Source organism: Coregonus clupeaformis, unplaced genomic scaffold (assembly GCF_020615455.1).
Source record: "Coregonus clupeaformis isolate EN_2021a unplaced genomic scaffold, ASM2061545v1 scaf1594, whole genome shotgun sequence".
Classification (NCBI taxonomy): domain Eukaryota; kingdom Metazoa; phylum Chordata; class Actinopteri; order Salmoniformes; family Salmonidae; genus Coregonus; species Coregonus clupeaformis.
This window is the reverse complement of record NW_025535048.1, coordinates 67,501-85,000: the sequence shown is the minus strand read 5'-3', so window position 1 is coordinate 85,000 and position 17,500 is coordinate 67,501. Positions and strand designations below refer to the sequence as shown.

General features: G+C 45.7%; 1 protein-coding gene across 1 annotated transcript in view; it reads left to right on the top strand.

Moving 5' to 3' along the window:
• Positions 1–17,500, top strand: part of LOC121553293 (adhesion G protein-coupled receptor B3) — a gene marked incomplete at its 5' end in the record, with an annotated part of 101,740 nt that overhangs the window by 33,629 nt on the left and 50,611 nt on the right. Inside the window, 2 exon segments of the mRNA XM_045218459.1 lie at positions 219–287; positions 13,241–13,349. Coding sequence (XP_045074394.1) covers positions 219–287; positions 13,241–13,349 — 178 coding nt within the window.

The following is a 17,500-nucleotide window of genomic DNA, read 5'->3' as shown; positions in this document are numbered from 1 at the left end:
TGTTAGACAGCAGGTTTCCTCTTTCATTCCTTTTATGGAGCATCCTTGACTCTGACGGTCAATAGGGTAGTGGTAGTTCCCTGAGCATCTGTCTGTGTGTGTACATGCGTGCATGCCTGCGTACATGTGTGTGTGGAAGGGGAGCATCAGCTTTGTGTGTTTTGATGCAGTAAGAGTTTCATTTCATTGACGCTATTTCCTCTCTCTCCTCCCTACAGAACTTCTTTCAAATCATCAGCAATCTCCTAGAGGAAGAGAACAGGGACAAGTGGGAAGATGCACAGCAGGTAAGCGTCCTGCAGTGAGCCCCATACATCATTTAATGCGCTTACAGTGGATGAGTGTGGTATGCTTGTAGAATCTGGTCCAGCCAGTTGAATACTACAGCAGTCACCAGCACTTGCGCCTGAGTTGTATCGCTAGGTTCAACTGGCCATTGTGACCTGAGCTCGTATTCAGAGTTGGAGTGCTGATCTAGGATCATATTTGCTCTTTTAGATCATATGATTGTATAAACAGGGGGGACGAACTGTTCCTGATGCTAGATCAGCCGTGAGGTCCTTTTATTTAGTCACATTGTGTAATGTGTCACTGGGTTGGGATGTGTCTGTATCTCTATCTGGAGATACAATACCACCGCTGTCCACTTGGTGGCAGCAGGGAGCACAGCCACAAGAGATTGACCAGTCAACATCGACTCATTACATCTCTCTATGATGTTTGTTCTTCTTCCCTAGAAACGCAGTCACTCCATAGCAACCAGGGTGGATAGGTAATTAAAAATACTGGATTTCATAATGACAGAACCCCTGAGGATGATTTAGCTTTATTTAGCCACATCAGAGGGATATAGTTGTTGCTAGAATGGCTAATTCTGCCTCCCTGTGCTGTTCAAAAGAAGTATGTTGCAGATATAGTATGCCTGATTGACATAAACAGCTGCGTGACGCCCATGTTAGTATAACATATTCAACAGTATATACAGTGCTATTGAACAAGGAGACAGCTAATAGAATACTATTTTTTACAGAACAGAAAGAAATTCTATTCACATTCATCAGCCACATTCTGGAACAGAAACGTGTCGGTCAGGTCCTCTCGTCTATATCCTACAGAAATACAGATGGCAAGTCTTTGTTTTTCACCAAGGATGCTGGGTACAACCTCAAGCAGGGGGGTTTTATGATTTTATCTACATGGGTTTTCCTCCTGTCACTGCTCCTGTCATCCTGAATGAGTCTCTCAGGGTTGAGATGTCGCCACTCTTCCTTCAAAAACTGCCACTTTATTTTAAGACCAACCCGCACCATCTCCGGCAGAGACAGCATCTCCACAGACCACTAATCTACAAAGGACATCCAGTGAACTTCCAGTGGCAAATGACTGCCTTCCAGAGAGGAAAGGAAAGGATTGAAAGAGAGAGAAAGAGAAAGAGAAAGAGAAAGAGAAAGAGAAAGAGAAAGAGAAAGAGAGGGGGTATTTTTGATTATTGGTGTTTTTCTTCCTTTTTCTTCCCTCTGTTTCTTTTTGATCCACCTTGGAGAGAGAGAGAGAGAGAGAGAGAGAGAGAGAGAGGGGGAAGGAGAGAGGGAGAGAGAGAGACAGAGAGAGGGAAGGAGAGAGAGAGAGAGAGAGAGAGAGGGAAGGAGAGAGGGAGAGAGAGAGACAGAGAGGGAAGGACAGAGGGAGAGAGAGAGACAGAGAGAGGGAAGGACAGAGGAAAGAGAGAGACAGAGAGAAGGAGGTAGCCTAGCGGTTTAGAGCATTGGTCCAGTAGCCGAAAGGTTGCTGGTTTGAATCCAGATCCGACAAAAAAATTGTTTTTATCTTGAGCAAAGCACTAAGTGTTTGCTAAATGACTAAGAAGGAGATAAGTAGTAATTGGTGGTCCTCACTGCAGTTTTAGTATTTCCTCTGTCGGGGCTACGACACACACTCTCCCTCACTCACACACACACACTCACTCACTCACACACACATTCTCTCTTGCTCACTCACTCACACACACACTCTCTCTCTCTCTCTCACTCTCACACACACACACTCTCTCTCTCTCACTCTCACACACACACTCTCTCACTCACACACACACTCTCTCTCGCTCACTCACACGCACACACACTCTCTCTCTCTCACTCTCACACACACACACACACTCTCTCTCTCTCACTCTCACACACACACTCTCTCACTCACACACACACTCTCTCTCGCTCACTCACACGCACACACACTCTCTCTCTCTCACTCTCACACACACACTCTCTCTCACTCACACACATACACACACACACAAAAGGGTGTTCTGGCAATCTACTGGTCTACCTTCCTGTGAAAAAGGCTCAGACCCAAGTCTGTAACTGAGACCAGAAAGACCAAGACCATGGAGGTACAGCTGGCCAAGAACTCTCTCTGCCTAACCGTCCATTTTTAAACACCCTCCTATCCTCTGTCTGTCTGTCTGTCAATCAATCAATCAATCAAATTGTATTTGTCACATGCTTCGTAAACAACAGGTGTAGACTAACAGTGAAATGCTTCCTTACTGGCCCTTCACAACAATACAGAGAGAAAGATAGAAAAATAATAGAAAGATAATAACACAAGGAATAAATACACATTGAGTAACGATAACTTGGCTATATACACGGGGTACCAGTACAGAGACGATGAGCACGGGTACGAGGTAATCGGTACCGCTTGCCGTGCGGTAGCAGAGAGAACAGTTTATGACTTGGGTGGCTGGAGTCTTTGACAATTTTTAGGGCCTGTCTCTGACACCGCCTGGTATTGAGGTCCTGGATGGCAGGGAGCTTGGCTCCAGTGATGTACTGGGCCGTACACACTACCCTCTGTAGTGCCTTGCGGTCGGATGCTTAGCAGTTGCCGTGCCAGGCAGTGATGCAGCCAGTCAAGATACTCTCAATGGTGCAGCTGTATAACTTTTAGAGGATCTGAGGGCACATGCAAAATCTTTTCAGCCTCCTGAGTGGGAAGAGGCGCTGTCGTGCCATCTTCACGACTGTCTTGGTGTGTGTGGACCATGATAATTCCTTATTGACGTGGACACCGAGGAACTTGAAGCTTTTGACCCGCTCCACTACAACCCCGTCGATTTGGATTGGGGTGTGCTTGGCCCTCCATTTCCTGTAGTCCACAATCAGCTCCTTTGTCTTGCTGACTTTGAGGAAGAGGTTGTTGTCTTGGCACCACACTGCCAGGTCACTGACCTCCTCCCTATAGGCTGTTTCATCCTTGTCGGTGATCAGGCCTACCACTGTCGTGTCTTCGTGTTGCCAGCAAACTTAATGATGGTGTGTTGGAGTCTTGCACGGCCATGCAGTCGTGGGTGAACAGGGATTACAGGATGGGACTAAGTACACACCCCTGAAGGGCCCCCGTGTTGAGGGTCAGTGTGGTGGATGTGTTGTTGCCTACCCTCACCACCTGGGGGTGGCCCGTCAGGAAGTCCAGGATCCAGTTGCAGATGGAGGGGTTCAGTCCCAGGGTCCTGAGCTTAGTGATGAGCTTGTAGGGCACTATGGTGTTGTACGCTGAGCTGTAGTCAATGAACAGCATTCTCACATAGATGTTTCTCTTGTCCAGGTGGGATAGGGCAGTGTGCAGTGCCTTATCCCACGCGATTGCGTCGTCCGTGGATCTGTTGGGGGCGGTATGCAAAGTGTAGTGGGTCTAGGTTGTCAGGTAAGAAGGAGGTGATGTCGTCCTTAACTAGCCTCTCAAAGCACATCATGATGACAGAAGTGAGTGCTATGGGGCGGTATTAATTTAATTCAGTTACCTTCGCTTTTTTGGGTACAGGATCAATGGTGGACATCTTGAAGCAAGGGGGGATAACAGACAGGGCTATGGAGAGATTTAATATGTCCGTAAACACTCCAGCCAGCTGGTTTGCACATGCTCTGAGGACGCAGCTTGGGATGCCGTCAAGGCCGGCAGCATTGCGAGGGTTAACACACTTAAATGACTTACTCACGTCGGCCAAGGAGAATGAGAGCACACAGTCCTCGTGAACACAGGGGGCCCGCGTCGGCGGCTCAATGTTGTTTTCCTCAAAGCGGGCGAAGAAGATGTTTAGCTTATCCTGGAGTCCCTGCCACACACTGTATGTCTCATGTCTGAGCCGATGAATTGTGCTTCCACTTTGTCCCTGTACTGTCGTTTTGCCTCTTTGATTGCCTTACGGAGGTCACAGCTGGTCTGTTTGTACATACCCATCTTCCCAGTCACCTTGCCATGGTTAAATGCAGTGGGACACGCTTTCAGTTTTGCGCAAATGCTGCCATCTAGCCACGGTTTGGATAAGTTATAATCGTCACAGTGGGTAAATAGACCGCTACGCAAAATATAGATGAAAACTCTCTCTGTAAATAGTATGGTCTGCAGCTTATCATGAGGTATTCTAACTCAGGTGAGAAAAAACTCTAAACTTCCTTAACATTAGAGATCGCGCACCAGCTGTTGTTAACAAAGAGACACACTCCTCCCGTGTTACCCGAGGCTGCCGTCCGGTCTAGACGATGCATAGAGAAACCAGCCAGATGTATATTATCCATGTCCTTGTTCAGCCACGACTCAGAGAAACATAGAACATTACAGTTCTTCAGGTCCCGTTGATAGGATAGTCTTGAGCGGAGCTCGTCCAGTTTGTTCTCCAGTGATTGTACATTGGCCAATAGAACGGAGGGAGGAGGCGGTTTATTTGCTCGCCAACGTAGTTTCGTCAGGATGCCGGCTTGCCTCCCTCTTCTGTGCCGTCGCTTCCTCATTCGAGTCCCGGGGCTGGCCGAGACATTATGTGCAAAAAAAAAAGTTAAGATCAGCATAAAGAAACACACAAAATAGTGGAATTGGTCAGGAGCCTGTGAAACGGCTGCTATCCGCTGCAGCGCCATCTCATTTGTCAGCCTGCAGAGGTTATGGTTAGGGTCAGAGGTGGGTAGTTCAGATGAGATAACCAGAAAGACAAAGACCATGGAGGTACAGCTGGCCAAGAACTCTCTCTGCCTAACACCCTCCTATCCTCTGTCTCTCAGCCAGCAGAGGTTAGGGTTAGGGTCAGAGGTTAGGGTTAGGGTCAGAGGTGGGTAGTTCAGATGAAATAACCAGAAAGACCAAGACCATGGAGGTACAGCTGGCCAGGAACTCTCTCTGCCTAACCGTCCATTTCTAAACACCCTCCTATCCTCTATCTGTCAGCCAGTAAACTGATGAAGTCACGGTCTGTTCACCCTGCTACCATCTAGCAGACAGAGACGGGACCAAATTACTGAAAAATAGCTTCTATCTCCAGGCCAGCAGACTGTTGATCAGTTACCTGTCCGGTACTCTGCCCTGCACCTTGAGACTAATGCCCCATGTATATAGAGTCATTGAACGCTGGTCACTTCATATTGTGTGAATATACTGTTGTTTACTCACGGTGTATGTATCTACTGTATTCTTTACATAAATCATCCTAATGTAACTACTGCTGGACATACCATTTTCTATTACAGATTCTATACTGTCTATACACACCACGTATTAATATTCTGGATTCTGACACATTTGTACTGTATTTGTACTGTAGACATTCTACTGCGCTGTTGGAGCTAGTAACATAAGCATTTCACTGCACCTGCTATAACACCTGCACATCTGTGTACGCGACCAATACACTTTGATTTGATTTTAACCTTATTTCTATCTTCCTCTGGGCTCCTAATCAGACAGACAGCCTTCCTCTGGTCTTCTCATCAGACATACAGCCTTCCTCTGGGCTCCTAATCAGACAGACAGCCTTCCTCTGGGCTCCTAATCAGACATACAGCCTTCCTCTGGGCTCCTAATCAGACAGACAGCCTTCCTCTGGGCTCCTAATCAGACAGACAGCCTTCCTCTGGGCTCCTAATCAGACATACAGCCTTCCTCTGGTCTTCTCATCAGACAGACAGCCTTCCTCCTACACCCAGTCCTTTCTGTCATTCTACTTCATATCTCATTCACATCTCATCTCCACTGCAGAAATGACAGAATGGAAATTACAAACGCGCGCACACACACACACACACACACACACACACACACACACACACACACACACACACACACACACACACACACACACACACACACACACACACACACACACACACACAGAAGGCAGAGCGGAAATCTGTCTGTCTGATTAGGAACCCAGAGGAGGATGGAGACAAGGTTCATTAGTTCACTGGCTGAGAAACAGAGCTTTCTGTCTGCCTAAGGAGGGTGTGTGTGTGTGTTTGTGTGTCTGTGTCTGTCTTACTAAGGACCGCCTGCCTGGTGTTTAAGAATGGGAGATTTAGGCCAACTCTATTTAGGTATAAATAGTCCTTCCTTGGCCAATGTGTAGTTAATCTTCACCAGACATGAGCTGATATCACAGCCATCTGTCTCATCTACAGGATCATGGTGAAGGATGGATTCTGGACAGATGTGCTTTTATGCATTCTTTTAGAATTATAAAATGTTTTGCTATTCTAAAAGCTAGACACAAGCACTGAACTTCAAATCCTGTTATTTGTAGTATAGGAATGGCTATGATGAGCGTGGATGGATGCTGCCGTGTAATCACTGTTGCTGAGGAAACGGAGGATGAGCTGCATGTCTGTTGTTGTAGAGATGAAATTATCAGCTGTATGTCTGTTGTTTTTGGCTGTAGGAATGATTGAGGAATGGTTGAGGAATGGTTGATGAATGGCTGAGGCATGGCTGAGGAATGATTGAGGAATGGCTGAGGAATGGCTGAGGAATGGCTGAGGAATGGCTGAGAACAAACTGCGGTTCATATCTCCATCTTGGACAGGTCATTATTGTGAAAGAGAATGTGATCTCAATGACTTACCTGGTTAAATAAAGGCAAATAAGATATGTCAATGCTGTGGAGAGGATGGGAGTTGTATGTCTGTTGCTGTGAAGGACAGAAATACACTGAGTGTACCAAACATTAAGAACACCTTCTCTTTCCATGGCATAGACTAACCAGGTGAAAGCTATGATTCCTTATTGATGTCACTTGTTAAATCCACTTCAATCAGTGTAGATGAAGGGGAGGAGACAGGTTAAAGGAGGATTTTTAAGCCTTGAGACAATTGAGACATGGATTGTGTATGTGTGCCATTCAGAGGGTGAATGGGAAGACAAAATATTGAAGTGCCTTTGAATGGGGTATGGTAGTAGGTGACAGGCGCACCAGTTTGTGTCAAGAACTGCAATGCTGCTGAGTTTTTCACGCTCAACAGTTTCCTGTGTGTATCAAGAATGGCCCACCACACAAAGGACAACCAGCCAACCTGACACAACTGTGGGAAGCGTTGGAGTCAACATGGCCAGCATCCCTGTGGAATGCTTGACACCATGTATAGTCCATGCCCCGACAAATTTAAGCTGTTCTGAGGGCAAAGGGAACTCAATATTCCTAATGTTTTGTACACTCAGTGTATATGTGTGTCTGTTGCTGTAGTGTGAGCATAAAGAGGATGATCTGGTGCTTCTCTTTGAATCCACCTCCACTGCGGCCATTACCCTATTCATCCAGCAGCAGGATTATCCAGCGAGGCCCTGCGCTGTGGGTCACATAGGCCGGAGGGGGTCAGTCAGCCAGCCAGCCAGTCAGCCAGCCAGCCAGCCAGCCAGCCAGCCAGCCAGCCAGCCAGTCAGCCAGCCAGCCAGCCAGCCAGCCAGCCAGCCAGCCAGCCAACTAGTCAATCAGTCAGTCAACCAGCCAGCCAGCCAGCCAGCCAGCCAGTCAGCCAGCCAGCCAGACAGCCAGTCAGCCAGCTAGTCAGCCAGCCAGCCAGCCAGCCAGTCAGCCAGTCAGCCAGGCAGCGAGGGCTGAGGGCTCTGGTGTCTCCCTGTCTGAAGCCTTCAACTTCAGCCTAATTGCCCACTTCCTCTGGCTACACACTCACAAACAACAGAACACATGCACATAGGCACCTGTAAACACAGAGACATGCACAGGCACATACAGGTATACATAAATGCCTGTATGGGCGCACGCACACGTGTGTGCGTGTGAGTGCATCTCCGTCTGTATGTGTGAGGGTGTGTGTGATTCTACCAGAAGGTGTTCATTATGGGACGCCACTCAGAGCTCCTCTCTGGACTATGACATGTCACTGCCTTGTCTGTAGGGTAGCGCTACAGCTAACTCACACGCTGCTGCTCTATGTCCAAGTCTAGGACAGCTACTGAAAATAATGTGGCTTTTCCTTTGGTTCAATTGGTTTTCAAGTACCATTTCAACACTGTTTGAATGACTGATGAAAATAGAATAGGTCCATGTGGTACATCTTAAGGGAAATACAAAGAACAACAGAAAGACAAACATCTCTTGATATAGGCCTGGGTCTAATAGGCCTGGGTCTAATAGGCCTGGGTCTAATAGTCATGGGTCTAATAGTCATGGGTCTAATAGGCCTGGGTCTAATAGGCCTGGGTCTAATAGGCCTGGGTCTTATAGGCCTGCGTCTAATAGGCCTGGGTCTAATAGGCCTGGGTCTAATAGGCCTGGGTCTAATAGGCCTGGGTCTAATAGGCCTGGGTCTAATAGGCCTGGGTCTAATAGGCCTGGGTCTAATAGTCCTGTCAAACCATCCTCATCAGTGCAGTAACAGTCTGCCTCACTCAGATCACACAAAATGTCTGTCCCCCAAATCAAGACCCCTCTGATTGCAGCGGATCCCTCTCTGCTAGATTCAGGTCTGCCAGGATAGTGGGCCAATCTCTTCAAGGTCAATGATCTGATTAGTGTGGCTTAATGTGTTTCAACTGGGAGGCGACAGGTGTGCTGACAGGACAGAATGCGTGTGTGTGGAGTGGTGTTTGTGTGTGTGTGTGTGTGTGTGTGTGTGTGTGTGTGTGTGTGTGTGTGTGTGTGTGTGTGTGTGTGTGTGTGTGTGAGTGTGTGTGTGTGTGTGTGTGTATGTGTGTGTGTGTGTGTGTGTGTGTGTGTGTGTGTGGAGTGGTGTTAGTGTGTGTGTATGTGTGTGTGTGTGTGAGTGTGTGTGTGTGTGTGTGTGTGTGTGTGTGTGTGTGTGTGTGTGTGTGTGTGTGTGTGTGTGTGTGTGTGTGTGTGTGTGTGTGGAGTGGTGTGTGTGTGTGTGTGTGTGTGTGTGTGAGTGTGTGTGTGTGTGTGTGTGTGTGTGTGTGTGTGTGTGTGTGTGTGTGTGTGTGTGTGTGTGTGTGTGTGTGTGTGTGTGTGTGTGTGTGTGTGTGTGTGTGTGTGTGTGTGCATGTGTTGCTCTGACTCTGTCCATGGTCCTGAATGCTTCCCTTGCATTCTCTCTGACACTGATGGCTGGTCCCTGAGGACGGACACACTGCCCTGCCCTGAGCAATCACTCTCCAGTGGTCACTAGGCAGTGTCCTTTTAAAGGGTAGTCTCTAGCTCTCCAGTGGTCACTAGGCAGTGTCCTTTTAAAGGGTAGTCTCTAGCTCTCCAATGGTCACTAGGCAGTGTCCTTTTAAAGGGTAGTCTCTAGCTCTCCAGTGGTCACTAGGCAGTGTCCTTTTAAAGGGTAGTTTCTAGCTCTCCAGTGGTCACTAGGCAGTGTCCTTTTAAAGGGTAGTCTCTAGCTCTCCAATGGTCACTAGGCAGTGTCCTTTTAAAGGGTAGTCTCTAGCTCTCCAATGGTCACTAGGCAGTGTCATTTTAAAGGGTAGTCTCTAGCTCTCCAATGGTCACTAGGCAGTGTCCTTTTAAAGGGTAGTCTCTAGCTCTCCAATGGTCACTAGGCAGTGTCATTTTAAAGGGTAGTCTCTAGCTCTCCAATGGTCACTAGGCAGTGTCCTTTTAAAGGGTAGTCTCTAGCTCTCCAATGGTCACTAGGCAGTGTCATTTTAAAGGGTAGTCTCTAGCTCTCCAATGGTCACTAGGCAGTGTCCTTTTAAAGGGTAGTCTCTAGTTCTCCAATGGTCACTAGGCTGTGTCCTTTTAAAGGGTAGTCTCTAGCTCTCCAATGGTCACTAGGCAGTGTCCTTTTAAAGGGTAGTCTCTAGCTCTCCAATGGTCACTAGGCAGTGTCCTTTTAAAGGGTAGTCTCTAGCTCTCCAATGGTCACTAGGCAGTGTCCTTTTAAAGGGTAGTCTCTAGCTCTCCAGTGGTCACTAGGCAGTGTCCTTTTAAAGGGTAGTTTCTAGCTCTCCAGTGGTCACTAGGCAGTGTCCTTTTAAAGGGTAGTCTCTAGCTCTCCAGTGGTCACTAGGCAGTGTCCTTTTAAAGGGTAGTCTCTAGCTCTCCAATGGTCACTAGGCAGTGTCCTTTTAAAGGGTAGTCTCTAGCTCTCCAATGGTCACTAGGCAGTGTCATTTTAAAGGGTAGTCTCTAGCTCTCCAATGGTCACTAGGCAGTGTCCTTTTAAAGGGTAGTCTCTAGCTCTCCAATGGTCACTAGGCAGTGTCATTTTAAAGGGTAGTCTCTAGCTCTCCAATGGTCACTAGGCAGTGTCCTTTTAAAGGGTAGTCTCTAGCTCTCCAATGGTCACTAGGCAGTGTCATTTTAAAGGGTAGTCTCTAGCTCTCCAATGGTCACTAGGCAGTGTCCTTTTAAAGGGTAGTCTCTAGTTCTCCAATGGTCACTAGGCTGTGTCCTTTTAAAGGGTAGTCTCTAGCTCTCCAATGGTCACTAGGCAGTGTCCTTTTAAAGGGTAGTCTCTAGCTCTCCAATGGTCACTAGGCAGTGTCATTTTAAAGGGTAGTCTCTAGCTCTCCAATGGTGACTAGGCAGTGTCCTTTTAAAGGGTAGTCTCTAGCTCTCCAATGGTCACTAGGCAGTGTCATTTTAAAGGGTAGTCTCTAGCTCTCCAATGGTCACTAGGCAGTGTTCTTTTAAAGGGTAGTCTCTAGCTCTCCAGTGGTCACTAGGCAGTGTCCTTTTAAAGGGTAGTCTCTAGCTCTCCAATGGTCACTAAGCAGTGTCCTTTTAAAGGGTAGTCTCTAGCTCTCCAGTGGTCACTAGGCAGTGTCCTTTTAAAGTGTAGTCTCTAGCTCTCCAGTGGTCACTAAGCAGTGTCCTTTTAAAGTGTAGTCTCTAGCTCTCCAGTGGTCACTAAGCAGTGTCCTTTTAATGGGTAGTCTCTAGCTACTATCCATGCCCTGCTCTGTCTGGGTGTCTGTCTAAGAGGTTCACTATCTGATAATGCAAAGATTAATACAGATGTCTAATTTTGAACACTGCCCTGACCTGTGCAATCACTTTTCAGTAGACGCTGGGCAATGCCCCCTTTTAAAGGGTACCAGTATCTACTAGTATCTACTAGCTAGTAGCCAGGTCCTGGTCTGTCCCCTTTTAAATGGTACCAGTATCTACTAGCTAGTAGCCAGGTCCTGGTCTGTCCCCTTTTAAAGGGTACCAGTATCTACTAGCTAGTAGCCAGGTCCTGGTCTGTCCCCTTTTAAAGGGTACCAGTATCTACTAGCTAGTAGCCAGGTCCTGGTCTGTCCCCTTTTAAAGGGTACCAGTATCTACTAGCTAGTAGCCAGGTCCTGGTCTGTCCCCTTTTAAAGGGTACCAGTATCTACTAGCTAGTAGCCAGGTCCTGGTCTGTCCCCTTTTAAAGGGTACCAGTATCTACTAGCTAGTAGCCAGGTCCTGTTATTGGTGTCTGTCTTTTTATCCAAGGTCTGTGTGTCTCAGAGGGGAGATGTCTGATGAGGGAAATATGAGAAATGTTAGATTGATGTGGTTTGTGTTGGTTTAGTAAAAGCAGTCAAAGTAAACGTTCTGTTAGAAGTTAACAGTCTTTACATAATGACCTATGACCTTCTGTTCTCAGATATTAGCTTTTATCCCTTACATCCCACCGCTATGTTTTCCCACCCCTGTTTTACACACCTGTCACGCCCTGGCTCTGGGGACTCTTAAATGTTGAGCCAGGGTGTGGACTTGTTATGTTTAGTTTTCTATGGGTTTTGTTCTAGATCGTTTATTTCTATGTTGGCCAGGGTGGTTCCCAATCAGAGACAGCTGTAGCTCGTTGTCTCTGATTGGGGACCATACTTAGGCAGCCTGTGTTCACTAGTTTATTGTGGGATCTTGTTCCGTATGGTTTGTTGTATTACCTAGGACTTCACGTATCGTTTTGTTGTTTTTGTTCGTGTTGTGTACACTTAATAAAAGTATGTACGCCTATCATGCTGCGCCTTGGTCCGCTTCTCATAACGTTCGTGACAACACCACACTCCCTCTCTCCCAGGAGACAGTTCCTAGAGGAACGCTGGTATAACACTACTGACCAATGATGTGTACATGTAATGGTAGCACTGATGTTGCAGCATTAAGCTAACTGTGAAGTTTCTCGCTTCTCTACCCATGTCTAGGCCTGTGTCCCAGTCCGGGTAGCCATTTGATTAGCTGTTCAGGAGTCTTATGGCTTGGGGGGTAGAAGCTGTTGAGAAGCCTTTTGGAACTAGACATGGCGCTCCGGTACCGCTTGCCGTGCGGTAGCAGAGAGAACAGTCTATGACTAGGGTGGCTGGAGTCTTTGGCAATTTTTAAGGCCTTCCTCTGACACCGCCTGGTATATAGGTCCTGGATGGCAGGAAGCTTGGCCCCAGTTATGTACTGGGCCGTACGCACTACCCTCTGTAGTGCCTTGCAGTCGGAGGCCGAGCAGTTGCCATACCAGGCGGTGATGCATCCAGTCAGGATGCTCTCGGTGCAGCTGAATAACTTTTTGAGGATCTGAGGACCCATGCGAAATCTTTTCAGTCTCCTGAGGGGGAATAGGCTTTGTCGTGCCCTCTTCACGACTGTCTTGGTGTGTTTGGACCATGATAGTGACGTGGACACCAATGAACTTGAAGCTCTCAACCTGCTCCACTACAGCCCCGTCGATGAGAACGGGGGTGTGCGCTGTCCTCCTTTTCCTGTAGTCCACAATCATCTCCTTTGTCTTGATCACGTTGAGGGAGAGGTTGTTCTCACCTCTCACTAGTTAACTGTAATGTTGTTCTCACCTCTCACTAGTTAACTGTAATGTTGTTCTCACCTCTCACTAGTTAACTGTAATGTTGTTCTCACCTCTCACTAGTTAACTGTAATGTTGTTCTCACCTCTCACTAGTTAACTGTAATGTTGTTCTCACCTCTCACTAGTTAACTGTAATGTTGTTCTCACCTCTCACTAGTTAACTGTAATGTTGTTCTCACCTCTCTGATGTGGCACTAGTTAACTATAATGTTGTCGTCTCTCTAGATCTATCCGGGTGCAGTGGAGCTGATGCAGGTCATCGAGGAATTCATCCACATCGTTGGCCTGGGCATGAAGGACTTTCACAACGCCTATCTGATGACTGGGAACTTGGGTAAGAACCACAGACAGATCTATTCTCACAGCCCACAGGCCTGGGATGGCTGTCCCACAGCATTATTTCTCTCCACAACCCACCCACCCTGCTGGTTGAAAGTAACAATTATCAAATCGATGTTTGACTATCAATCGTCCATGTGTGAATAAACAAAATGCTGCTGCTGCTGCTGACTCCCCATGTCAATTCCCCCTCCATCCATCAGTAATCTGGGTTAAATGATGCATGGAGGGGAGGGGAGGGGGGAGGGAGGGGAGGGGAGTGGAGGGAGGAGGGGACGGAGGCGGAGCCAAACAAACAACTGCTAATCAATATGGTTAATTAAAACCTAGCTTGTGATTAACTCCTAAGAAAACACTAATACGATATTCCAATATCAACCGTGTCTTAAGTGGGCAGAAACCATGGTTGGGGTGAGTCAACCATAGAAATAGAATGAATCTCAAGTCTCCTGGTCCAGTATTCCAATAGAAACAGTGTGGATAGTTAGGCTACATACAGAACCGTCAGATCTCAGAGGGAAGTTGGAATGGAGATTCTCAGCATATTTGGATGATATTGGTTGTAAAGGCATCCCATTCATTTTGTAACCTATATATTTTGTATTTTTGTGTGGTTGTGAGTCACGTTTAAAAGAAACTGCAATTATTTGAGCAGCAGGATATGAAAAATGTACAATACAAAACATCTCTATTGGAATTCGTCAGATACCTCTCAACATACCACACTTGATAAAACCTGGATGGTTCTCATGTTTAACATTGAGTCATCATAAACACACAGAGCACTTCTGTCAACCAAAGCCAAGGTCACGTATAATCACACATACCTTTGGATCCGATTGATACTCATGTTAGAAGTACTGTGTCCCAAATGGCACCATATTCCCTACCCTATTCCCTACATAGTGCACTACTTTTGACCAGAGCCCTATGAGCCCTATGAGCCCTGCTCAAAATTAGTGCACTATATATATAATAGGGTGCCATTTGGGACGCAAACGCTTGCAACAAGAAAAGTAAAGTGGGCCCTAGAAACTCAGGATGAATCATAACTTCACCAGAGACGCTTTGTGATGAAAGAAAATGGTCTCTTAATTATACTTCCTCCTAAGCGCGTCTTTGTGCTCGTCCCGAATGGAACCCTATTCCCTGTGTAGTGCACTACTTTTTACCAGGGCCCATAGGGTATACCATTGGCCTCTGGTCAAAAGTAGTGCACTATATAGGAAATAGGGTTCCATTTGGGACACAGACCATACAAAGCATTCCTTTAAAATCTCACCCACTTTTCTGGTACTTTTATCTTAAAATATGTCTTTCCCTGACAGAAACAGAAAGACATTTGCGTCACAGATTCTATCCCTGACAGAAATACTTTCTCTTCACAAAATGTTGTAAAAGCTGAAAGAACATACTATCTGTTACTTGAATAGATTGATGGATTTCACTTTCAGCGTCTTTCTTGTTAAAATAATACACGGTTCCTAGTGGTTAACTGACGCAGATAGACAGAATGAACGGATATATAGCAATCTCTGACTGTTGTTTACATATGAGATGTAAGAGATATTAGAGTCATCTCCTTCACTCTGCTTCCAAGTGGAAGAAAAGCAACAGTCGTTACACATTACAGTCATTTTGATTTACATCTTCTGGCATACGTTTTAACAGAACCACAGAGTACACCTAAAAGAGGAAACTAACTCCTATGTTTTGACTGACCGCTGTCCTTGGTCCTGACCACTGCTTGGTTACTGCTTCTTTAATCCTTCCTTTCAGGCTGCAGTGCTACCACAATGCACTACACACACACACACACACACACACACACACACACACACACACACACACACGCACACACACACACACACACACACACACACACACACACACACACACACACACACACACACACACACATTATACAGATTGCTTAGATCTTCTTGAATAATGCAGCAGCAGTCTCAGTGGCATTTAACTTCCCAGTCAACCACAAACTTACACTACCTTCCTGTCTGGAACGGAAGAATAGAAATATGATCATTATTTATTCATGCTAATTAATAAACTTCTGTATTGCGGCGGTTTAGGAAGCAGGTCTTAGGCAATTCCGCTTGAGTAGACGTTCATCCAGGGCTGTGTACAAATACTATTTGAAACCATTTTTAAAGAACCTTCGCGGTGCTTGATTGAACTCGTCTGGTGCAATGGAGCCAGTACAATAGTCACAAAAGTGCAAACCCCGCCCATTTTGCACTCCAGACCAGCTTAGCAAACACTGTTATTATTTAAAAGATTTCAAATAGTATTTAAACCCAGGTGTGAATTATTCTTTACTGGACTTTACAATGTGGCTAACACACAACCCAATTATTACACTGTAGACACACCCACTGGGAACAGACATCAGTTCAACGTCTATTTTTGATGTACATTTGGTTGAGTTGTCAATTAACGTGAATTCAATGTTGAATCAACCCAAAAAATTCACCATGTCCTTGGTTTTAAGTTAAAAGTTCGGTGAAAAAAGACGAATAGTCAGGTTTGATACTGTTCTAATTATGTATTCGGGAGATACATTTAGAATATATTCCCCACAAACGATGCAACATAGTCATTCATTAAGAGACCATTATAATACATTATAATCTTCTCTCCACTAGGTGAATTAAGTTAATGGAGATGTGCAAAGAGGGTTAAAATGCCTCTGGCTGCGTATCAAATAGTATACTTTTCCCTTTATAGGGCTCTACTCAAAAGTAGTGCACTATATAAGGATTAGGGGTCCATTTGGGATGCAGACTATGCTAATGGGAGGCATTAGCCTCTTCTCTGAAACCCATTCTGGATTTAAAGAAAGGGTATTTTGTGCCGTTCTTCTCAGTTATTTTACACAGTCTAATTTGGCATGAATATATTTCTAACTACATCTTTTTCATGGTGGTCAATGTCTCGTCATTATCTTAAAAGGAGAAGTGCATTAAAGGCCACATGCAACCCTTGTTCAGAGAGACGTAGAAGATGCCATACATCAGAGCGTAAATGAAAGAGAAACACCTATATGTAGCATTTATTAGCGTTTCAACTTATAAGCATTTTTAACATTTATGATCATGTACAAGCATCTATTAGGGCTTATTCGTGAAAGTTGTTATAAAATAGAATAGCCTCCCTCTGCCACATCGTCAAGATATTCATAAAGATATGATTGGTCATATCGAAAAGCACTACAGCCACACCCCTCAAGACAAATAATATAAAAAACTAAAACATCCCCTTCTGTTTCCTCTCATCAACTGTTTCAGTCGAGTCACAAAACAGTCTTTCTCCCGAGTCCTGGATGAAACAACAACCAAATAAAACCAACAAGAAATATTGATTCGGACATCTCGGCGCCGACACGGCACTATTGACATGATATTTATTGGCCCGAATCACGACACAGCAGCTTGCTTGTTGTTGGCTAGTTCCCTTTGATTAAAGAAATGAAAAGTAGCCTGCGTCCCAAACAGCTCCCTGTCCCCTATACAGTGCACTTCTTTTGGCCAGAGCCCTATGAGCCCTATGGGCCCTGGTCAAAAGTAGTGTACTACATAGGGAACAGGGTGCCGTTTGGGACGTAGCCGTAGTGTTGCTGATACACTGCCGTTGTTAGCCAAGTGGAAAGCCAAGCAAGCATGAGTCTGGATGAATAAGATAATGCTGCATCATTTCAGCTGTAATTTATAGCTGCCTGCTGACACAGGGATAAATACTCTGCTGTCACCACACCCCCATCCTCTGTCCTCGCCCTCTTTTAGTCAAATAACCTTGATTGCAAAAAGCTCTCAACTTCACTGGGTAGATTTCCTTTCCCTCACAATCCAAATGAAAGAGCAACATATGCTGCATCTGTAACTTGCGATGTGTAAAACAAGCACATCTCACGAGAGGCACAATACTTTACATAGACATTGTCTAACTTGATGTTAAATTGATGCAGAACAATTATTGTCAAGAATGATGAACTAGAAGCTAACGTAGTGGGTTCACTGACTATTCTCTTCTACCCTTATGCCACCAGATGACAATGTAACCTATCTATGGTATTAACCTACAGATGTAGGATCTTAATTTGATCACTTTGTTGCTGAGAATTTTCCTGCA